This window comes from Caretta caretta, chromosome 5, assembly GCF_965140235.1.
Source record: "Caretta caretta isolate rCarCar2 chromosome 5, rCarCar1.hap1, whole genome shotgun sequence".
In the NCBI taxonomy this organism is placed as follows: Eukaryota; Metazoa; Chordata; order Testudines; family Cheloniidae; genus Caretta; species Caretta caretta.
Genome location: NC_134210.1, coordinates 122,775,795 through 122,794,934, shown reverse-complemented (window position 1 = coordinate 122,794,934; position 19,140 = coordinate 122,775,795). Strand labels below are relative to the sequence as shown.

General features: G+C 46.3%; 1 protein-coding gene across 8 annotated transcripts in view; it reads left to right on the top strand.

The window, feature by feature from the left end:
* PALM2AKAP2 (PALM2 and AKAP2 fusion) overlaps positions 1 to 19,140 on the top strand; it is a 388,058-nt gene that overhangs the window by 227,596 nt on the left and 141,322 nt on the right. For 5 of the 8 annotated variants that reach the window (XM_048849554.2, XM_048849553.2, XM_048849551.2 and 2 more), the window contains one exon: positions 2,209 to 2,291. In XM_048849554.2, the coding sequence (XP_048705511.2) occupies positions 2,209 to 2,291 (83 nt within the window). Of the gene's footprint in view, positions 1 to 2,208; positions 2,292 to 16,890; positions 17,053 to 17,191; positions 17,284 to 17,778; positions 18,308 to 19,140 lie in introns of those variants that run through there. The other 3 variants (XM_048849557.2, XM_048849556.2, XM_048849558.2) reach the window with 3 other exon arrangements.

The following is a 19,140-nucleotide window of genomic DNA, read 5'->3' as shown; positions in this document are numbered from 1 at the left end:
ACTGCGGGAACTGTGGGATAGCTACCCACAGTGCAACACTCTGGAAGTCGACGCTTGCCTCGGTACTGTGGAAGCACTCCGCCGAGTTAATGCACTTAATGCACTTAGAGCATTTTCTGTGGGGATACACACACTCGAATATATAAAAACGATTTCTAAAAAACCGACTTCTATAAATTTGTCCTAATTTCGTAGTGTAGACATACCCTGAATAATCTTGCACTATTAAACAGCTGCTGTGTTGTGTCCCTGAGGTGGCTGTATTGCACTGATGGCCAAAGCTATTTATATATTTAGGGCTTCTGTTTTAGGGGGTATTTTCATTTTTCAGGATTTATTTTTGGCAATATGAATTTTTTTATGCAGATGTAGAAAGACAATGGAGCAAATTAACCAATTTGCAAACCTCTGGAAGATAATGTGATAAGTAACAGTCAGCATCGATTTGTCAAGAACAAATGGTCAAACCAACCTGATAGCTTTCTTTGACAGGGTAACAAGGCTTGTGGATAGGGAGGAAGCGGTATCTTGACTTTGCTAAAGCTTTTGATACTGTCTCGTATGACTTTCTCATAAACTCGGGAAATGCAACCTAGATGGAGCTACTATAAGGTGGGTGCATAACTGGTTGGAAAGTCATTCCCAGAGAATAGTTATTAGTGGTTCAGTCATGCTGGAAGGGCATAACGAGTGGGGTCCTGCAGAGATCAGTTCTGAGTCCGGTTCTGTTTAATATCTTCATCAGTGATTTAGATAATGGCATAGAGAGTACACTTACAAAGTTTGCGGACGATACCAAGCTGGGAGAAGTTGCAAGTGCTTTGGAGGATAGGATTAAAATTTCAAAATGATCTGGACAAACTGGAGAAATAGTCTGAAGTAAATAAGATGAAATTCAATAAGGACAAATGCAAAGTACTCCACTGTGTGTGCAACTGACTGTTCGTTCCTTACAAAATGGGAAATGACTGCCTAGAAAGGAGTACTGTGGAAAGTGATCTGGGGGTCATAGCGGACCACAAGCTAAATATAAGTCAACAGTGTAACACTGTTGTGTCCAAAAAAAAAAAAAAAAAAAGCAAACATCATTCTGGGATGTATTAGTAGGAGTTCTTGTAAGCAAGACACGAGAAGTAAACTTCCGCTCTACTCCGTGCTGATTAGGCCTCCACTGGAGTATTGTGTCCAGTTCTGGGCGCCACATTTCAGGAAAAATGTGGACAAATTGGAGAAAGTCCAAAGAAGAGCAACAAAAATGATTAAAGGTCTAGAAAACAAACCTATAAGGAAAGATTGGGGGGGTGGGGGAAATGGGTTTTAGTCTGGAAAAGAGAAGACTGAGTGGGGACATAAGTTTTCAAGTACATAAAAGGTTGTTACAAGGAGGAGGGAGAATTATTCTTATTAACCTCTGAGGATAGGACAAGAAGCCATGGGCTTCAATTGCGGCAAGGGAGGTTTAGGTTGGACATTAGGAAAAACTTCCTAACTGTCAAGGTGGTTAAGCACTGGAATAAATTGCCTAGGGAGGTGGTGGAATCTCCATCACTGGACATTTTTAAGAGCAGGTTAGACAAACATCTGTCAGGGATGGTCTAGATAATACTTAGCCCTGCCATGAGTGCAGGGGACTGGACTAGATGACTTCTCGAGGTCCCTTCCAGTCCTATGATTCTATGCCCCAAAAGGTGGGGGGAGGTTGGGGGATTTTTGTGTACATACTATAATAAGTAATCTCGTTGTAATGTTTCCCAGTGTGTGCTATTAACATAGCACTGTTTCAAACAGCACCATGTTAAAGCACACTAGATGACTAGAGAACCGTTAGTGCTCATCAGCAGGCTCCGCACAGATCAATTAATGTGCAACACCTTAGTGCACTTTATAAAACAGGCCCCTGTGGTCTACGTTTCTGCTGTGTAGACCCTTACCATTTCTGGTATCTTTCCTATGTTTTTTGGATAAACGCTGATTTCACTTTTTTGTATTGGGGGGTGGTTTTGTTGGTGTTCAGCGGTTAAAACTTAAAACCAGAAGCCCTAATAATAGTTTTATTGAGAAAAATCTTTACCTTGTCCTTTAAAAATATTCTCAATAAAACTAACACAACATTGAGCCAAACACAACACGTCACTGAAACAAAGCAAGTACTGCATCCAAACAAGACAAACGTTTAAATAAGTATACTCTCCCTGACTCTGTTCACAGGAGTGAAGGGAATGGCTGTGTTGCCTAAGGATGGAAGAGGATCATGCTCATGTGAAAGCCCCGAAACAGCAGTGACTGGGATGGTAAGTTTATATTCACTTTTTACTTGTCAGCAAGTTATGGATTCATGCTCTGTGGAAACCAATAGTAGGTGACAGCTGTCAGAGTGGTAACTGTGTTAGTCTGTATCAGCAAAAACAATGAGGAGTACTTGTGGCACCTTAGAGATTAACCAATTTATTTGGGCAGATGGCCTACATTTTCCGCTGTGTGATGACAGAATTTTCCTTGGCAGGAATAGTTTATCAGTATAAGTTCCATGCTACTCAACTGGCCTCAGGTGGGTCCTTTCCTAAATATTTTGAGACCTGATGCAACAGGGAGGCTTAGGAGGGCTGGTTTTTTAGGATATGACTGAAATATTTGATTTCTAGCAGAGGTGACAGCAACACCGACTGGAGCACTGAAAAACAGGCAACTCTTAAGGGGATCTCAAACAAGTGCCAGCTCTGTTGCTGCCCAGTAAAATGTTTTCGGCAGCTCACAGCAAAACTAGGCTTTAGCTAGTTTGTTTGAATGAATCAATTTTGAGACCCACCCCTCCAGCCTATTCTCTTGTCCACCCTCCTCAGAGCTTTCTCTTCATCTGGGCCAGGTCTGTGGTCCCTAGTGTCACCAGCTCCTTTTAAGCACTGGAAAACAGTATATGGAACAGCTCAGAAACCTAGGGAAGGAGTATAGACAGAGACCCATGTTATACCTGCACACCACTTAGTCTCTGGGCTCAGCTTGCAAGGTGCTGATGACTCCGAGTCGTGTTGAGTACCCTCAGCTGTTGGAGAGGCACGGCCAGAGGTGGATATATTTCTGGGCAGTTCTTTGTCTTCCTGCCGTGACTTCTAATGTACGGTCTGGGCACATACAGCTGTGTGTTTAGAAATTTGAAGAAATAAGTAAAAGATGCAGGTGGGGAAAATAAAGGACTGAAGTCCAGGGGAGTTGAAAGCACCTTGTAAAATCAGGACTTGTGTTCAATGCCTATTGATATAAATACATGTGAAACGTTCATATCTTGGACCATATGTGACCTAGAGTCTCTAAATTCCTGAGTTCCTGTGGCTTCAAGTAAAATCACTACAAACCTAAATATACTGGACAATTTTGTGGAACCACAAGTGCCTCCCATATTAGGAAATCTACAGGAACACCAAGTGAGAGCTCATCTTTTTCTCATTTTTAAAAATAACATCTTACTTAATAAAATGATCCTATGCACAGCAAAGGGAAAAGCTTAATGACATTGGCAGAGTTCTGTAATAGGAAGGTGGACTCTGTTATCGTTGTCACTATGAACAAAATCAGCAAAATGTTGTTACAGGAAACGGAATAAAGAACAGTAAAGCACCCTTAGCGGCATTCAAAAAAACCAAAATTGATCAGAGCAAGTTATCCCAAGCTGCAATGTTCATTCAAAAGTTGCTAACTTTAGCAGAGCTTCATAAACTGCATGGTGAAATTTGAGGTTTATATTTTTGCAAAGATTACAGACTGTAACTAGTTCTGTGCTAGAGTATGAAACAACCAGACAGCATCTGCTTCTCTAAGCTGCAATCTGCTGAGGGGTAAACCCAATCCTGTTGAATCCCTAACACAATTCACCTTGCTGCTTTGAACAATGAAATGACCAATGTAATACAAAAAAGCATGAATGGGCCCCATTTGGATCAAGTCCAAAAAGCTGGATACTGATATAGCTAGAACATTTTTAGATGATAACCATAGAGGTTCATTGCTCAGCTGGTGTAAATCAGCATAGCGCCATTGATAACACTCGTTGATTTACACCAAGTGAAGACCTGGCCCATAAAGTTCCTCTCAGCCTAATGAAACCTGGAATTGTAAGACCAAATTGTGCTCTAAGTCAGGGGTCTCAAACACGCAGCCCACGGGGTTATTTCCTGTGGCCAACCAAGCTCCCCGCACCCCCGCCCCCGGGTTCACCCCGGAGTTATTTCCTGTAGGCTGCCAAGCTCCCCTCCCCCGCTCTCCCTCCCTCCAGCGTGCCGCATCCCCGCTCCTCTGCCTACCTCCAGGTGCTTCCCGCCGCCAAACAGTTGTTTGGTGGTGCTTAGCACCAGGGCCGGCTCTAGGCACCAGCAAACCAAGCACATGCTTGGGGCGGCATTCTGGCCCTTCTTTTTTTTTTTTTGCTTCAGCGGCATTCCGCTTGGGACAGCAAAAAGCCTAGAGCCGGCCCTGCTTAGTGCTTTCCAGGAGGGAGGGGTGAGGAGCCACGTGCTGCGGAGAAGAGGAAGGGATTTGGGGAAGTGGGTTGGAATAGGGGCAGGGACGGGGCGAAGTTGGGGTGGGGACTTTGGGGAAGAGGTGGGAGGAGGCAGGGCCTCATGGAAGGGGTGGCGTGGGGGGGGGGGCGGGGGCAGCGGGGTGCGTGTGTCAGTGATGCGGCCCTGGGGCCAATATATTAGTCTTCATGTGGCCCTCGTGGTAATTCAAGTTTGAGATCCCTGCTCTAGGTTATGCACATTGCCACGCCCTTGTCCCTGAGGCCCCCAATGGAGGATGCGCAGCATCCGATATTAAACTACTGCACCTTGTGACTAAAATGAAGTGTAGTATCAGTCTTCTTTAAGCCACAGTTAAAACACGGCCCTCGTGAACAGTTGCTACATGTCACGTCTTCAAGACCAGCCAAGCCAGGCCCATGAGTTCATGAAGACTCAATTTCAGAAAAATCTTATTGCAGAACTTTACTTTCTTGATCTGCTTGCATAACCTATTCTATACATGCAATGCTTGCTTGATGGTGAGAATAACATGTTCTCTGCTATTTGAGACTCTCTTGTAGCTGTAGTTCAAAACGGAGATTGTGTGTGGGTGGTATAAACTGCAACTGTTTTCTTTATTCTTCTACCCTCGTTACTGCTTAATGGGAGAGAGTTGACATCTGCGTATGCCATTCTGTTCTTCCTCTGCAATATTTACTTTACAAGTGATAGGGAGGCTCAGTGTGGACAACCTGTAATTTCAATTGCAGATTTTTGTAGCGATGTCTGGTCAATAGGTAGGTTCTAGGGAATCAGAGCTCTAGTTATAACTGATAATTCAATCCATGGGCTAGGATATCTTTCAAGAGACACACATAAACCAGAGCAGGCAGTTCAGATTATCCCTTTAGCCCACTGTTTTGGCTGTGCTGCAGTGGGTACCCTTGCAAGTACAGTATTTTCCAGGGACTACACCTCTGATCAGCAGTTCTGGCATGGTTCAGGGACCATCTTAAGCTGCCTACACTCATGGTGGCGTGTAGAGTCAAACACTGCACACCACCCAAGCACAGGTATAAATAGGGTGACCAGATGTCCCGATTTTATAGGGACAGTCCCGATTTTTGGGTCGGTCTTATATAGGCTCCTATTACCCCTTCACCCCCTGTCCCAGTTTTTCACACTTGCTGTCTGGTCACCCTAGGTATAAATAGCAGGGTAGACAGTACTGCTTAGGCAAGCAGGATCAAGACATGTCAGAACCCTAGGGTATGTACCCTACACGGTTCTCTGCATGCCCAAGAAGTGCAGTGTTCTGCTTCAGGGAGCTGCCAGAGCATTTCTCAGCTGTAGTGAAAAGCTCCAGCACTCCTGAAGCTGTCAAAGCCTTCCCTCATGGCCGTCTCCTCCCTGCCAGAGCTTTTAACTGCAGCACGTATGCTACATGCCTTGCCGCCACAAGTGTAGACAAGGCAGCATTGTGCAGCCCCATATTTTAATAAACCATTGAAAGGACCAAGTACACATCATGACATTGTACCTTAAGTACATATGTGGCCCCCTTTACCATAGAATCTGAGCCCCTTACAACCATTTAACCATACAACACTCTTGTGAGGTAGGGAAGTGCTGTTCGCGTCATTTTGCAGGCGCGGAACTAAAAGTAATTGACTTGCCCAAAGTCACGCAGGAAGTCTGGAGCAGAGACCTGAACCCATGGCTCCCAAGTCCTAGGCTTCTGCCCTAACCACTAGTCCAATTGCTTCTGCTTTATTACCAGAATAGTTACCGAAGACCCAGGCCCTGAATCTACACTCATGCTAACATACACCAATAGGAGATGAAAATTAGTCCAACAAACTCTGGCAAGTTTCATTCACTTCATTGGGCTGCTTCTACAACAAACCAAAGGCCAGAGCACCAAGAACAGGGTAAAGAGGTGGGAACTGACTCTTACACAGTGTGGCTTAAAATGTCAAAGGTGACCAATGACTTCAGGTGCATCAATATTTTGGATGCTCAGTTTGAGACATCTTAAAGGGGCCTGACTTCCAGGGAGTGGATGCTCAGCCCTCAAGGGGTTAGGTACCCCAAATCCCTGATCATCTTTTAAAATTTAGACCTGCATGTGTGGTATAGGAATTCTCCCCCCCCCCCCCCCCCCCCCCCCCCCCCCCCCCCCCAGTAATTGGTGTCAGATCTTGCTATCATTCCAAGCATGGGGGTCTGTTAAAATCCATGAGCATGCTATGAGTCAATTTCAGAGAGCAAATTAATCTATTTTAGGTAGCTAAAGCCATCCTTGGTTGACTTCTGCCAGTTTGAATTCTTATTCTCCATAGGCCAAATTTTCCTCTTACACTGGTTGCAGCCACATTCATGGTCAAGTCAATGGGACTGGAGTGAAGTAATGGAGAGGAGAATCTGACTAATTTATTGGGTTGCTCAGAGGAGTGCAAAACTAAGCATTCATTTACAATTATGCCTTTTGCTAATTGCTCTTGAACACGTACTGTGGCTGATATTGAGCAATGCAGCAGTGTGAGTTGTCGAAAGCTATTACAGCCATTACGTTTGACCTGTGGCACTGTAATGTTTTGTGCCTCAGCTTGAACTGTCACAGGGAAGTACCAAAACTGTCATTCTGCCATGCTGGTGTGTAAAATGTACCCACCTGGCTTCACACCCAAAGACAAATATGATTGCCCACTCAGGATGTATTCTAATGAGATATCAAAATGCAAGAAGTGATTGGTAGTGCAGAGCTGGATTTCCATATAGATTGCAGTCTCTTTTAATGAGCAGGCCTAGAATTGGATACTAGTCCCATCGTAGCATTATAGTTACATTTTGCATGATTTCACTTATGAGCTGAAAATGCAGTGAATCTAAGATCTCCATCTTCTACTTAATTTGGTGAGAAGCTATGCTTATCCAACAATGGCCTGATCCCAAGACACCTGATATCAATGGGGCTCTTTCCTTTGTAGTTCAAGAAAACAGTTGTTTGTCTGTCTTTAGCAGTTGTTTTTATCATTGGAGAAGTGAGAATTTTATTTTCTGACTATATCAAGTTTCTTCAGTACTAAGAATCTCTGGGTAGACTTGGTTTCATCACTTAACTATTCCAGTGTGATTGGTCTTGTTCTCTCTTCCATAGCCAATGCCATATCCTGTGCTTGTGACCATTCTAACATCATTGTGAGAGTTGGGACTATCTTGAATCTTCATAGCCTATATCCTGGGTATGAGGAAAGCTAAATGTAGATGGAAGACTGCTTAATTTATGAAGATTTGTATTTTAATATGTAAAATTCAGGAGCTTTAAAGGTATTGGAGTTTAGCAGCATGGAGACAGAAAAGGTTAGTAATATGACTTAGCACTTTAAAAAATACGATATTAAGGGTCTTACTGATCATCTTTAAAGAGATAAATAATGTAGAATCAGTTAACCTGTGTGACTGTCTTTCCTCTTATGGCCAAGGTCAGCAACATTGATGTTGATGAATCAAAATTATCCTTTGGTTACAATAAGGATAAATATTCCATGATCAATGGATGGTTTTTTTACTCATAGATTGCAGGCATGGTATTGCAAATATTTAAACCTATGAGGGTCTTGAGAACTTGCAGCCCTAAGTCTTTATTTCCATGCTGGTGGAGGTAAATGTAAGAATTCCCTTGGATACGAAAGGTTTTGAAGTCTCTCATTTCTCAAATCTAATAGAATGAATACAATTAGTAAGATAAGCACCTCTTCTCTTCAGTGTGGTGAAACCAGCTCCTGCAACAGAACCGGCTCCCTTACCCTCTGTCTGTGCAATGTAAAGGTGAACAATGCCTCTACAGGAGCAGGTATCCGAGCTCATCCACCAAAAATGTTGTCTGAATGGTCTATTATGCAGCCACATCTGCATTATTTAAAAGGCCTACCTCCAACTTCTGTCTGTCTCCTTCTCCTCTAGCCCTCCATCCTGTCAGTATCCCTCAGGGTTTTGTTTCTGCACTCTATCCTTGGCCAACGTCATCTGGTCGCACTGCTTCAGCTATTGCCTATCACCCCTATATTTATAAATTCTTGATCTACCTCTCCACCTCATAGTCTTCCCTTCCATTCCGCCTCACATCTCCACTTGCCCCAGTCTTCCTAGATGCCCTACCACCATCCCAAAATTAAAATGGCACAAAATAAACCCCTCTTTCACCTCCCTCCCATCCCATGTCATACCTGTATTTTTCTCCCTTTTTCTCCTTTCTATGTTACTGCTGTTGACTTGATAACCTCCCTGTTCCTCAGCCTAGCCATTTTCTTATCTTGTAGTGCAGTCTCCTTCTCATCCCACATTCTGGCATTAAATCCTGCCAGTTTTTCTGCTACCCCTCTTCCAAAATCCACCTGTTCCTCTCCATTTTGATCACTAAGGTCTCTATCTTACCTTGACTCCTGCAGTCTCCTCTCATCTGGACTTCAATCCATCCAAAATACTGTCTCAAATCTAGCTTGCATGCTACTCTAAGCACATCCCAACTCTCTTCAAAGCCTCTAAGTGGCTTTCCCCCTCACTTTTTGCACCAAATAGAGGCAATAACTTACACTTCAAGTCAATTGAAGTTTGTTAGTTCCTACAAGCCTCCCCTTTCATTTCCTGTCATTTTCCCTACTTGCCTCTGCCAAAGGTCCATAACTGCCCCTTTTGATTACTTCTGTCATCTGCACCTTCCCTCGTGGTGACCCTTAATCTTGGAACCACCACTTTAGTACACTCTAACTCAACTCTCATTATTATTTATACTTGGAGAACATAACACTTAACACATAATAGTCCCACTTAACACAATGAGGCACTGATCCCAATGAGGGATCAGTGCCTCATTGTGTTAAGTGCTGTAAACACACATCATAAAAAGGAACAGCCGTGTTAGTCTGTATTCGCAAAAAGAAAAGGAGTACTTGTGGCACCTTAGAGACTAACCAATTTATTTGAGCATGAGCTTTCGTGAGCTACAGATGTTTGGGTCTGTGGTCACCTATGCAAATTGGTGAGGCTTTTTATCCAACATTTCCCAGGAGAGGGGGGGGTGCAAGTGTTGGGAGGATTGTTCATTGTTCTTAAGATCCAAGGGTCTGGGTCTGTAGTCACCTAGGCAAATTGGTGAGGCTTTTTACCAAACCTTGTCCAGGAAGTGGGGTGCAAGGTTTTGGGAAGTATTTTGGGGGGAAAGACGCGTCCAAACAGCTCTTCCCCAGTAACCAGTATTAGTTTGGTGGTGGTAGCGGCCATTCCAAGGATAACGGGTGTAATATTTTGTACCTTGGAGAAGTTTTGACCTAAGCTGGTAAAGATAAGCTTAGGAGGTTTTTCATGCAGGTCCCCACATCTGTACCCTAGAGTTCAGAGTGGGGGAGGAACCTTGACATGGTTCATCACATCTGATGAAGTGAGCTGTAGCTCACGAAAGCTCATGCTCAAATAAATTGGTTAGTCTCTAAGGTGCCACAAGTACTCCTTTTCTTTTATTATAAAAAGACTGTCTCTGCCCCACAGAAATTACAATCTAAATAGAGTTGTACCCCTGTTGTGCCCAGGATTAGAGACAAGGTGGGTGAGGTAATATCTTTTATACACAGAATATGCTCTGAGGAAGTCCAAGATACACAATGTCACACATTCAAAACAGCCTTCACCAAACAAAGTGAAGCAGATCCCATCATGGAACAAGACACACAAATGCTCTCAGAGAACCTGCTTTAAGAAAAAAAGACCCCACACCTCAAATTGTCATGGACCACCCCACACTGGAATCCACAGAGGATATCACTAAACAATTACAACCCATACTCGATGGTGATCCCATCCAGATAGAAATCTTTCCCAAACCCCCCTCTTCGGGCCTTCAAACACCTCACCCCAACCTCATCAGAAGCAAGCTCCCCACAGAGGGAAACACTAACTTAAAGTGGCACCAGCCCCTGCTACAACAAATGCAAAACCTGCAGACCTATTACCACAGCTACAATAATCAATCCTCCCCTCCCCACACACACCTTTCAAGAGCCAGGCATCCTACACAGGCCTATCACAACATATGGTGTATCTCATCCAGTGCACTAAATGGTCCAATAACTGAGTGAAAAGAGACCATCACTAGGCTCTAGAATGAACTCTCAGAAAACTGAGACAAAAGCACCATATCACCTGTGGGTGAACACTTCTCATAAAACAATCATTCCATAGCTGACAGTCCTCATTCTCAAAGGAAAGCTGCACCACACCTTAAAAAGAGGAGTTTAAATTCATAACTTTGCTAGACACTAAAAATCATGGATTCCCTAAAGACTCTGGATTTACGGCTGACTATAACATCACATAACCCGCTAGCCCTCCTTTGTCCTATGACTGCAATGTGTTAACTACCCACTTCACCTTGAATGGTATCTTGCAACATGGGTTAAGCAAATGAGTGAACAGTCTGTTCCACTTGGTATTTAGCTGTCACACTCTGCGCTTGTCTACACTTGAAATGCTCCTGAAGCGCTTTAGCATAGCAGAGATACAGGCTGGGGTGGAATTGTGCAGAGATGTACATAACTTTTATTGCTATGGATTTGTGATGACTGTATTACCCAAAATTAGGAATTGCCATGAGTGAGGTATGCAACTGTTCCCAAACAAGGTGCAGTAAAACTCATATCATGCCACATAACATGGGTTATAGATTTCTTACGGTGCGTGGGTGGGCTGACTTATTTGTTTTGGAGGAAGAGGGAAGCTGAGGGCTGAATGGTGGGACTACCCACTGAAAGAGTAGAAAACATGATTTCATGTTGATGTCAAGTGCAGAATACAGTAACTTCATTCTGTTGGATTCCACTATGAATAGTTCTCCACTCTGGGACTGTTTACACATCCACACGCTGTAGTAAGTATTAGTAGGATTAGGTTTGTAACTTGATGGTTGATGAAAAAGTTCACTACTTGCACAACACTGAAGTCAATGGGACTACTTGTACCTGGTTGCATGATCAGGCTTTTATGTCATACAAACATGCGGTAAGATGGATATATATTTATAAGTGAGCCTCTTAGCCATCTGAGGAATGTAGCAATTAAAATTTAGTAATAGGGCAGGACCTAGAGACCTCTAGCAAGACTGAGCCCCTAGTGAGGTTAGGAGCTGTACAAACACATTGTAAGACCTTCAGGGCAGGGACTGTCTTTTATCTCACTAGACAAGAAGAGAAAGTGACTTTCCTTAAGTCATGTAGTAGGTTAATGACAGAGCCAGGAATAGGGCTCCTGCCTCCCACGCCTGTTCAGTATCCACCAGACCATACTGCTTCTCTGTAATAAGTATTCCACCCTTGTATTGAATATAAAGCATTTATGAATGTGACCTCCAAGCTTCCCACAGCACTTATGCTAACTAACTGACCGGATCACTGAATTCATTGGGCTCTTAGGAAATGCACAGAGAACAGCCAGGAGTTCCATTTTCCTTTCATACTTGTAGTACTGCACAGCTGTGTGTTCCTTCGTTCAAATTATCAGCATGTCAGTCTGAGCTTGGGGGTGGGGGAGAAGATTCTAATCTCCAACTTTCTGGCTGCTAATTTAAGACTTTTTAAATCTGCATTACAAGAAAAACCCGTTCCTCTTCCTCACTGAAAATTGTGGATGGAGACGAACAGATAAGGCATCACGTTTCATTGCCACATTTCCTTTCCTTTTGTAATGGGAGAAGACCTGAGAAAAGAGGTCCCTGTTTCTTAGTGAGAAGTAAACCAAGACTTAACCCCCCATCCCTACAACAGATTACTATAGCTACTCTATCACGGTCAAGGCTGCAGCAGCCTTTGTGGATGTGGTCCCCATCCCCTTAACCCCCCACCCCCATGTAGGTCTGAGATCCACTTTTCCCCAAGCCTGACTGAAACTACTCTTACACAAGGGCACCTCCATGGCTTCCATGAAGACTGCAGAACAGTGCTGCCCTGCACACTAGGCCAGAGCATGCAGGGCCTTCCATAACCCCATGAGTCACAAATAGAGCTGTCAGAGTTCCTTCTCCACTCTGAACTCTAGGGCACAGATGTGGGGACCCACATGAAAGACCCCCTAAGCTTATTCTTACCAGCTTAGGTTAAAAACTTCCCCCAGGTACAAACTTTGCCTTGTCCTTGAACAGTATGCTGCCACCACCAAGTGTTTTAAACAAAGAACAGGGAAAGAGACCACTTGGAGACATCTCTCCCCCCCCCATGCCCTACACCCCCTTTTCTGGGGAAGGCTTGATAATAATCCTCACCAATTTGTACAGGTGAACACAGACCCAAACCCTTGGATCTTAAGAACAATGAAAAATCAATCAGGTTCTTAAAAGAAGAATTTTAATTAAAGAAAAGGTAAAAGAATCACCTCTGTAAAATCAGGATGGTAAATACCTTACAGGGTAATCAGATTCAAAACATAGAGAATCCCTCGAGGCAAAACCTTAAGTTACAAAAAACAGGAATAAACCTCCCTCTTAACACAGGGAAAAATCACATAAAACAAAAGATAAACTAATCCGCCTTGCCTGGCTTACCTATACTGGTTGCAATATTGGAGACTTGGATTAGGATGGGTTGAAGAAGATGGATTTCTGCCTGGCCTCTCAATCCCAAGAGAGAACAACACGTAAATAAATAGCACAATACAAAAGCCTCCCCCACAAGATTTGAAAATATCGTGTCCCCTTATTGGTCCTTTGGGTAGGTGCCAGCCAGGTTAGCTGAGCTTCTTAACCCTTTACAGGTAACAGGATGTTGCCTCTGGCCAGGAAGGATTTTATAGCACTGTATACAGAAAGGTGGTTACCCTTCCCTTTATATTTATGACAAGAGCATTTTCCCATCCTTGGGTATTCAGCCCAATACTGGGCCTTCCAATAGTTGGACTGAAAGAATTTCTTCCTTTGAGATTTTCCCAACATATTCCCCATTTTAAGGGTCTGCCTCCCTGCCCAGCAGAATTGTTCAAAACTGAAGGTACATTCTTGGTATAATTGTACATGTGAACAAAATGTGCTTCACTGAAATTAGACTCTAGGGTGTCACTAAACGATTCCATTATTAATGAAGGGAGGGCATAATTTTCTTCTGGGGTTGTAACTGTTAAAAATGCAAATTACAAGCAATAGGCAATACTCATTTAAAATATCTGTTTTGAAATATTACTTGACTTCCTGTGGTGTATTATCTGTGCCCTGCCTCATTAATACTAATTAAATGCTTCCCTGCTGTAAGAAGAAGTAAAAAAAAAATCAAAACAGCATCAGGGTTACTTGCTATATTGCTTCTGCTAACAAAACAAAACTCCATGTTGAACTTATACAATTAAATCTAATTCAGTACAGGGGCAGTAAGATGGGGCAGGAGGTGCTGTACTGAAGATTCAGAAATATGTTAATCTCTTTGGAGTTGCAGCATCTTCAGCTCTTATAAAGGTCACCATTTTCTTTTGACAGGTTTCAGAGTAACAGCCGTGTTAGTCTGTATTCGCAAAAAGAAAAGGAGTACTTGTGGCACCTTAGAGACTAACCAATTTATTTGAGCATGAGCTTTCGTGAGCTACAGCTCAGTTTCCACGGTATACATCTGATGAAGTAAGCTGTAGCTCACGAAAGCTCATGCTCAAATAAATTGGTTAGTCTCTAAGGTGCCACAAGTACTCCTTTTCCATTTTCTTTTGAGTTCTTTTTATTCACTTTCTGCTTTCTAAGCCTTTAGGGCACACTTGCATCATGTTGTCAAGCTTTTCTCTCCAAGCGCAAGTGCTAGAAACTTACTACTTTACTTGTTTTTTTTTTTTAATGAAAACTGAGATTCTATGATCCCAGCAGGTGCAGCGTTAAGAAAAACACCAAATCTTGCAAGATTTGTAATATAGTCACGACAGTTGGCAACATCTGAGGTTTCTTATCTATCTTCCCCCAACAGCGTCTTTGTCTGTGATCCTCATGTACCTATGCACATGTAAGGGGACTGTTGCCCCTTACTAACATTCAGTGGGGGTGTTTTGGTTGGCTAGCTCCCCGTACTAAAAAGGGGGAAGGGTCGATGGGGAATCGGGACCCTGAGACTGACAGCCCCCAGGAACAATGGGGAGAGGCCAATGCTCCAGGTCAGCCTGAATGATGGGGCAGGCAGGCTAATCAGGGAGTCAGGAGGCCAGGGAGGTCCCGTCCTCTATGTGAGCTGGAATTGCCAGGGTCAGACAAAGTGGGGCCGAGCTAAGGAGAAAGCAGGGGCCCAAGCTAAGCTGGGAAGCAGAGCTGTGCCAGATCCAGAGGAACCAGAAAAGCAGCCCAGAGAGAGCAGACCCTGTGCTGGGAGCAGAGCTGCAGCCCCAAAGCCAGAGGCACAGCCCTGAGAGAGCAGACTTGCCCTGGGAGGAGAGCTGCAGCAACCAGAGCCAGAGGGGCCAGAAAAGCAGCCCAGGAAGCAGGTCAGTGCTGGGAGCAGAGTCACAGAAGCAGCCTGCAGAGCAGACCTGTCCTGGGAGCAGAGCTGCAGCAACCAGAGGCAGAGGGGCCAGAGAAGCAGCCCAGGGAGCTGGAGGCAGAGCAGCAGCAGCTGTGCAGAGACCGAGTGGTGGAGCTGGGGCTGGAGCTGGGGGGACCTTGGGCAGCAGGCCCAGCACAGGGAGATGCCTCAGCCAAGGGGCTCTGCAGGTCAAGCTTGGATCAAAACCCTGACGGGGGAGGGGGGGTGACACTGGGAAGAAGGGTCCTGCCACTTAAAGCCTGAGAGCATGTGGCCACCACCAGAGCAAGTGTCCAACCCCCAGCATCCCTGCAGCACAGCCAGGGCCTGAGAAGGAGGCCTGGGCCTTACAAGGGACAGACTGTGAACTGCCCTGACGTTCCAGAGACACTGTTTGTGATGTTCCCTGCCGCAGAGCGGGGTGATGTGTTTCCTTTAACCTTCCCATTTTTCCTTATTCTTTTTAAAATTAATTGTTGATTAAATAACTTGCATTTGCTTTAACTTGTAGGTAATGGTCAGTGGGCCAGAGAAGTGCCCAGTGCAGAGAGAACACCCCGGAGTGGGGACACCCTAGCCCCTGTCCTAGGTGACCACAGCAAGGTTGGAGGTCGAGCCCCCCAGGAACCCTGGGCCCAGCCTTGTTGGGGTCACGAGGACTCTGCCAGACAGGAGAGTGGAAGGGGAGCCCTCAAGGGCAGGGAGGCCACTGGGTAAAGGAAGTGGGAGCTAGGACTCAGATCCTTTTCCTAGCCCACTTCACCGGGGTAGTGCAGAAGCCAGGAAAGTTCCCCACAAGAGCGGGACTATGCCTCTGTTTACACACATGTCGTAACTTGGCCTGCAGTTACACAGGGGCGTAAGACCTCCCCTTATAAACCTGTGTGAGCTATCGGGCAGAAAAGAGAAGGCAGGGACTGTGCGCCCACCTACTCCCCACCACAATCAGGTGGATAGAGAAGGGTACAGGCTTGGTTCTATCTGTCCTATTTACTGACAATACATGTGAGCCAGCGTGTATGTAGGGGGGTGGGAGGGGAGAGATGTGAATGACCCATACTAGCAGTAAATTACAACTTCCCGCTCCGTACCCTGAAGAAAGCAGGAGCCGAACCTCTACTTTGAGGGGTGTATGAGTCAAGGTGGCTTTAGGGGTGTTGCAGTTCAACTACCCCTTCCTCAGGTCTGGGCCTAAAGGCTCAATCTTGCCCCCAATGTATTCTCATGCTGCAATTTAGTTTATTCTGTATGAGTACCGAAGAGACCCAGCCCTAGAGCGGTACCCCTGGGTGCTAGGCACTGTAAAAACACAGAACAAAAAACTGGTCCCTCTCCCAAAGAAAACTAAGGCTCTGTCTATGCTGCAAGCATAGGGTGCGATTCGGGTGCTCTGGGGACAGTGTGTGATGGCAGCTTGACACCCAGCTAGCTCTAGTTCGGTTGGGCCAGGGAGCAGGGAAGTTGCAGTAGTGTGGACTAGACCTGGGGGGCTGGGGGGGAGATATCCTAATTATAAAACAAGGGACACCAGCTGGATGCAGACAGATGGGGGAACACAGTTCCCTGCGGCAACCATCCCGTGTCATCCCAGCTCTAGGGTAGGCTTTAGCTTTAAAACACACCTAACAGCTCCCTGTACTTTCTTCCACCCTGCAGTAGCCCTGGCCTGAGACTCCCCAGGTACGAGGTGGACATGGATTTTCCTTCGCCGGGACCGAGCCTGCCGGGGGAGCCTGAGCGGGCGGCTCGCGGCGGCGGCGCCCAGGGGCGGCAGCCCCAGCCCGCCCCTCGGCCGGCGCAGCGAGGCTGCTGGCTGGGCAGCCGCGGAGGAGGGACCGCGGGGAGGCGGCAGCGGGCTAGCGGCCTTCGGGGCACGCCGCGCGGGGAGGGGCGCTCACCCGCCCCCCAGGCGCGCAGGGGGCTGCCGCAGTTGGCTGACGGGCTTCCCGGAGCCAGAGCTGGAGCCGGAGCCTCTGGGGGCACCTCTGGCGCTGCACCCTCGCCGCGGGGGCGGGGGCGGGGCTGCAGCCCGGGTAAGTGGCCCCCGCTGGGTGCGCGGGGAGGGTGAAAGCGGCCCCCGCAGAGGGCGGGAGCGGGATGCCCCGGGTGGGGGCTTGGCCCCACGCGGCTGCTGCAGCCCCAGGCAGCCGGGGCGGGCTTGCGGGCCACGGGACTCCATGCCGCAGGGCGGGCGGCTGTGTGGGCGCCGGGGGAGTAAGGCAGGGCTTGTGGCCGGAGTTGTCGGGCGCTGGGCATTGGGAGCGGTCAGTGGCGGGGTGCTGGGGCGATTGTTTCGGGGAGGGGGCGGGTGTGTGTTCCGGGGTGGGGGTTGTAAGGGCTTCATGAACAGCGCAGGGTCCGTCGCGTCGGGGGGAATAAACAGCACCGGGCGTTGGGGTGCAAATATTGCGTGGTTTAAGCGGGAGGAAGTTCCGCGGGCTGCATTTAGCTGTGACCTCCAGGCCTGCCTGGAAGGGGAAAGGGCGGGGGGCGGTTTGCAAGTGGGGTCCGCAGCTCTGGAGGGAGCGGGGCTGGGCTGGAGGGAGGCAGGCAGGCAGGCGCCCCTGGGGGGCTGTGTTTCTCTGCAGCTGGTTCGGTTTGTGCTGGGGGGCGAGGGCGGTGTGTGTGGGGGGGGGGGTTCTGTTTAGGGGCAGGGTCCTTTCTGTGTGATTGGCTCGGCCATAGGAGGGCGATGGAGGGCCGGGGATACACAGCGGTGGGGGGCCCAGATGAAAGAGGGGCTAACTGGGGGAGCAGAGCCCGGAGAGAGCAGCTGCTGCCCTTGGCAGGGGCATGGCTTGATGCAGTGACGCCGAACCCTCCAGTGACTGAACCCTCCATGGGTGCGGAATGTCAAACACTCCCTGCGATTTAATCTGCACCAGCGTGTTTCCCTGCTGCTGCGGGCACTCGCCAGCCAGCTATTTCTGTTAGCGTTTTACAGGGTTGGAGGGAGTAGCCTGGGGAGGAAGGCTAGCTAATGAAATCCATGCAGCAAGGATCCTGTGGAGTTCACTCATACAGCCCCCGCACAGCGCCTTCCCACTGGGGGTCCCCAGCAGTTCCTTTCAAGTCTCCTCACATCCTCCGCCTGGTTATTACGGAAGGATCCCACACTGTTCTTTGGGAAGCTGCAAATCCTGACTTAATTCGCCTCCCTTTTTAAGCGCTGAGCTGGCAAGACCACTTCAGTCTTTTCTCTATGCTCCAGGTCCATTTGAACTTCAGAAAAGTCTTACATGTAAATTAGGTGGGAATTCTTAGCACTCATCCTCTACGGAATACCAGGTAACATTTGAATAATATTTGCAACTGTAGGTACAAAGGTGACTGGGAGGCAATGAGTTAATTATCAGCTGGGAAATCTCAGTAGCACCCATGATAATTTGGGAGCTTTTCGAATGAGGTTATTTCTCTCAAGTGTTACAAATTTTCAGGGATCGTTTTTATTTAAAATTACCTTTCTCTGCTTGGCAAATGATGCCACCTCTGGATCACTGTGAAGTAACAAAGCACACTTGTTGCAGATTTTAAATGTTGAGGGTTTAATTTAAAGCCACTATAATATAGACTTCCCCCACTACTTCATACCCCATTTTTGGTGTCATTTTTGAAGGTTATTCAGATGTCTGTGTAGGAGGGTTAAGAGCCACTGTGTATGAGCAACCACTTGAGTTACTTAATGGGATTAATCATTGGTCAGAATGAGCACTAGCAGTATTAAGCCTTGGTGTTCAGCCATAATCACTTATCAGCTGCAGAAAATGTATGTTAAGGCAGTAACTTGTTTGAATGAATTCCCCGATTCTGATTTTAATAGTGAAATTAAAGTGTTTTTATTTTGAGATGTGATTAACATTTCAGCATTGTGATGAAATGCTGGATTCTAGCATTATCTCATAGCTCAGGTATGTCAATTGACATTCATGTCTGGTGAGTGCTTTGCAAGGGTTTTGCATAGCTGATAGGGATTTATTTCATTTCCACAATTATATTGTATTGATTCAACTGCCTTGGGAGTGCTACAAGGCTGCTTACCTTGTTTTAATATGTTACTAGCTCACAATGTTTTAAGTCACTACACACAGCTGAGTATGAAGTGCTGGGACACTTAAGATATT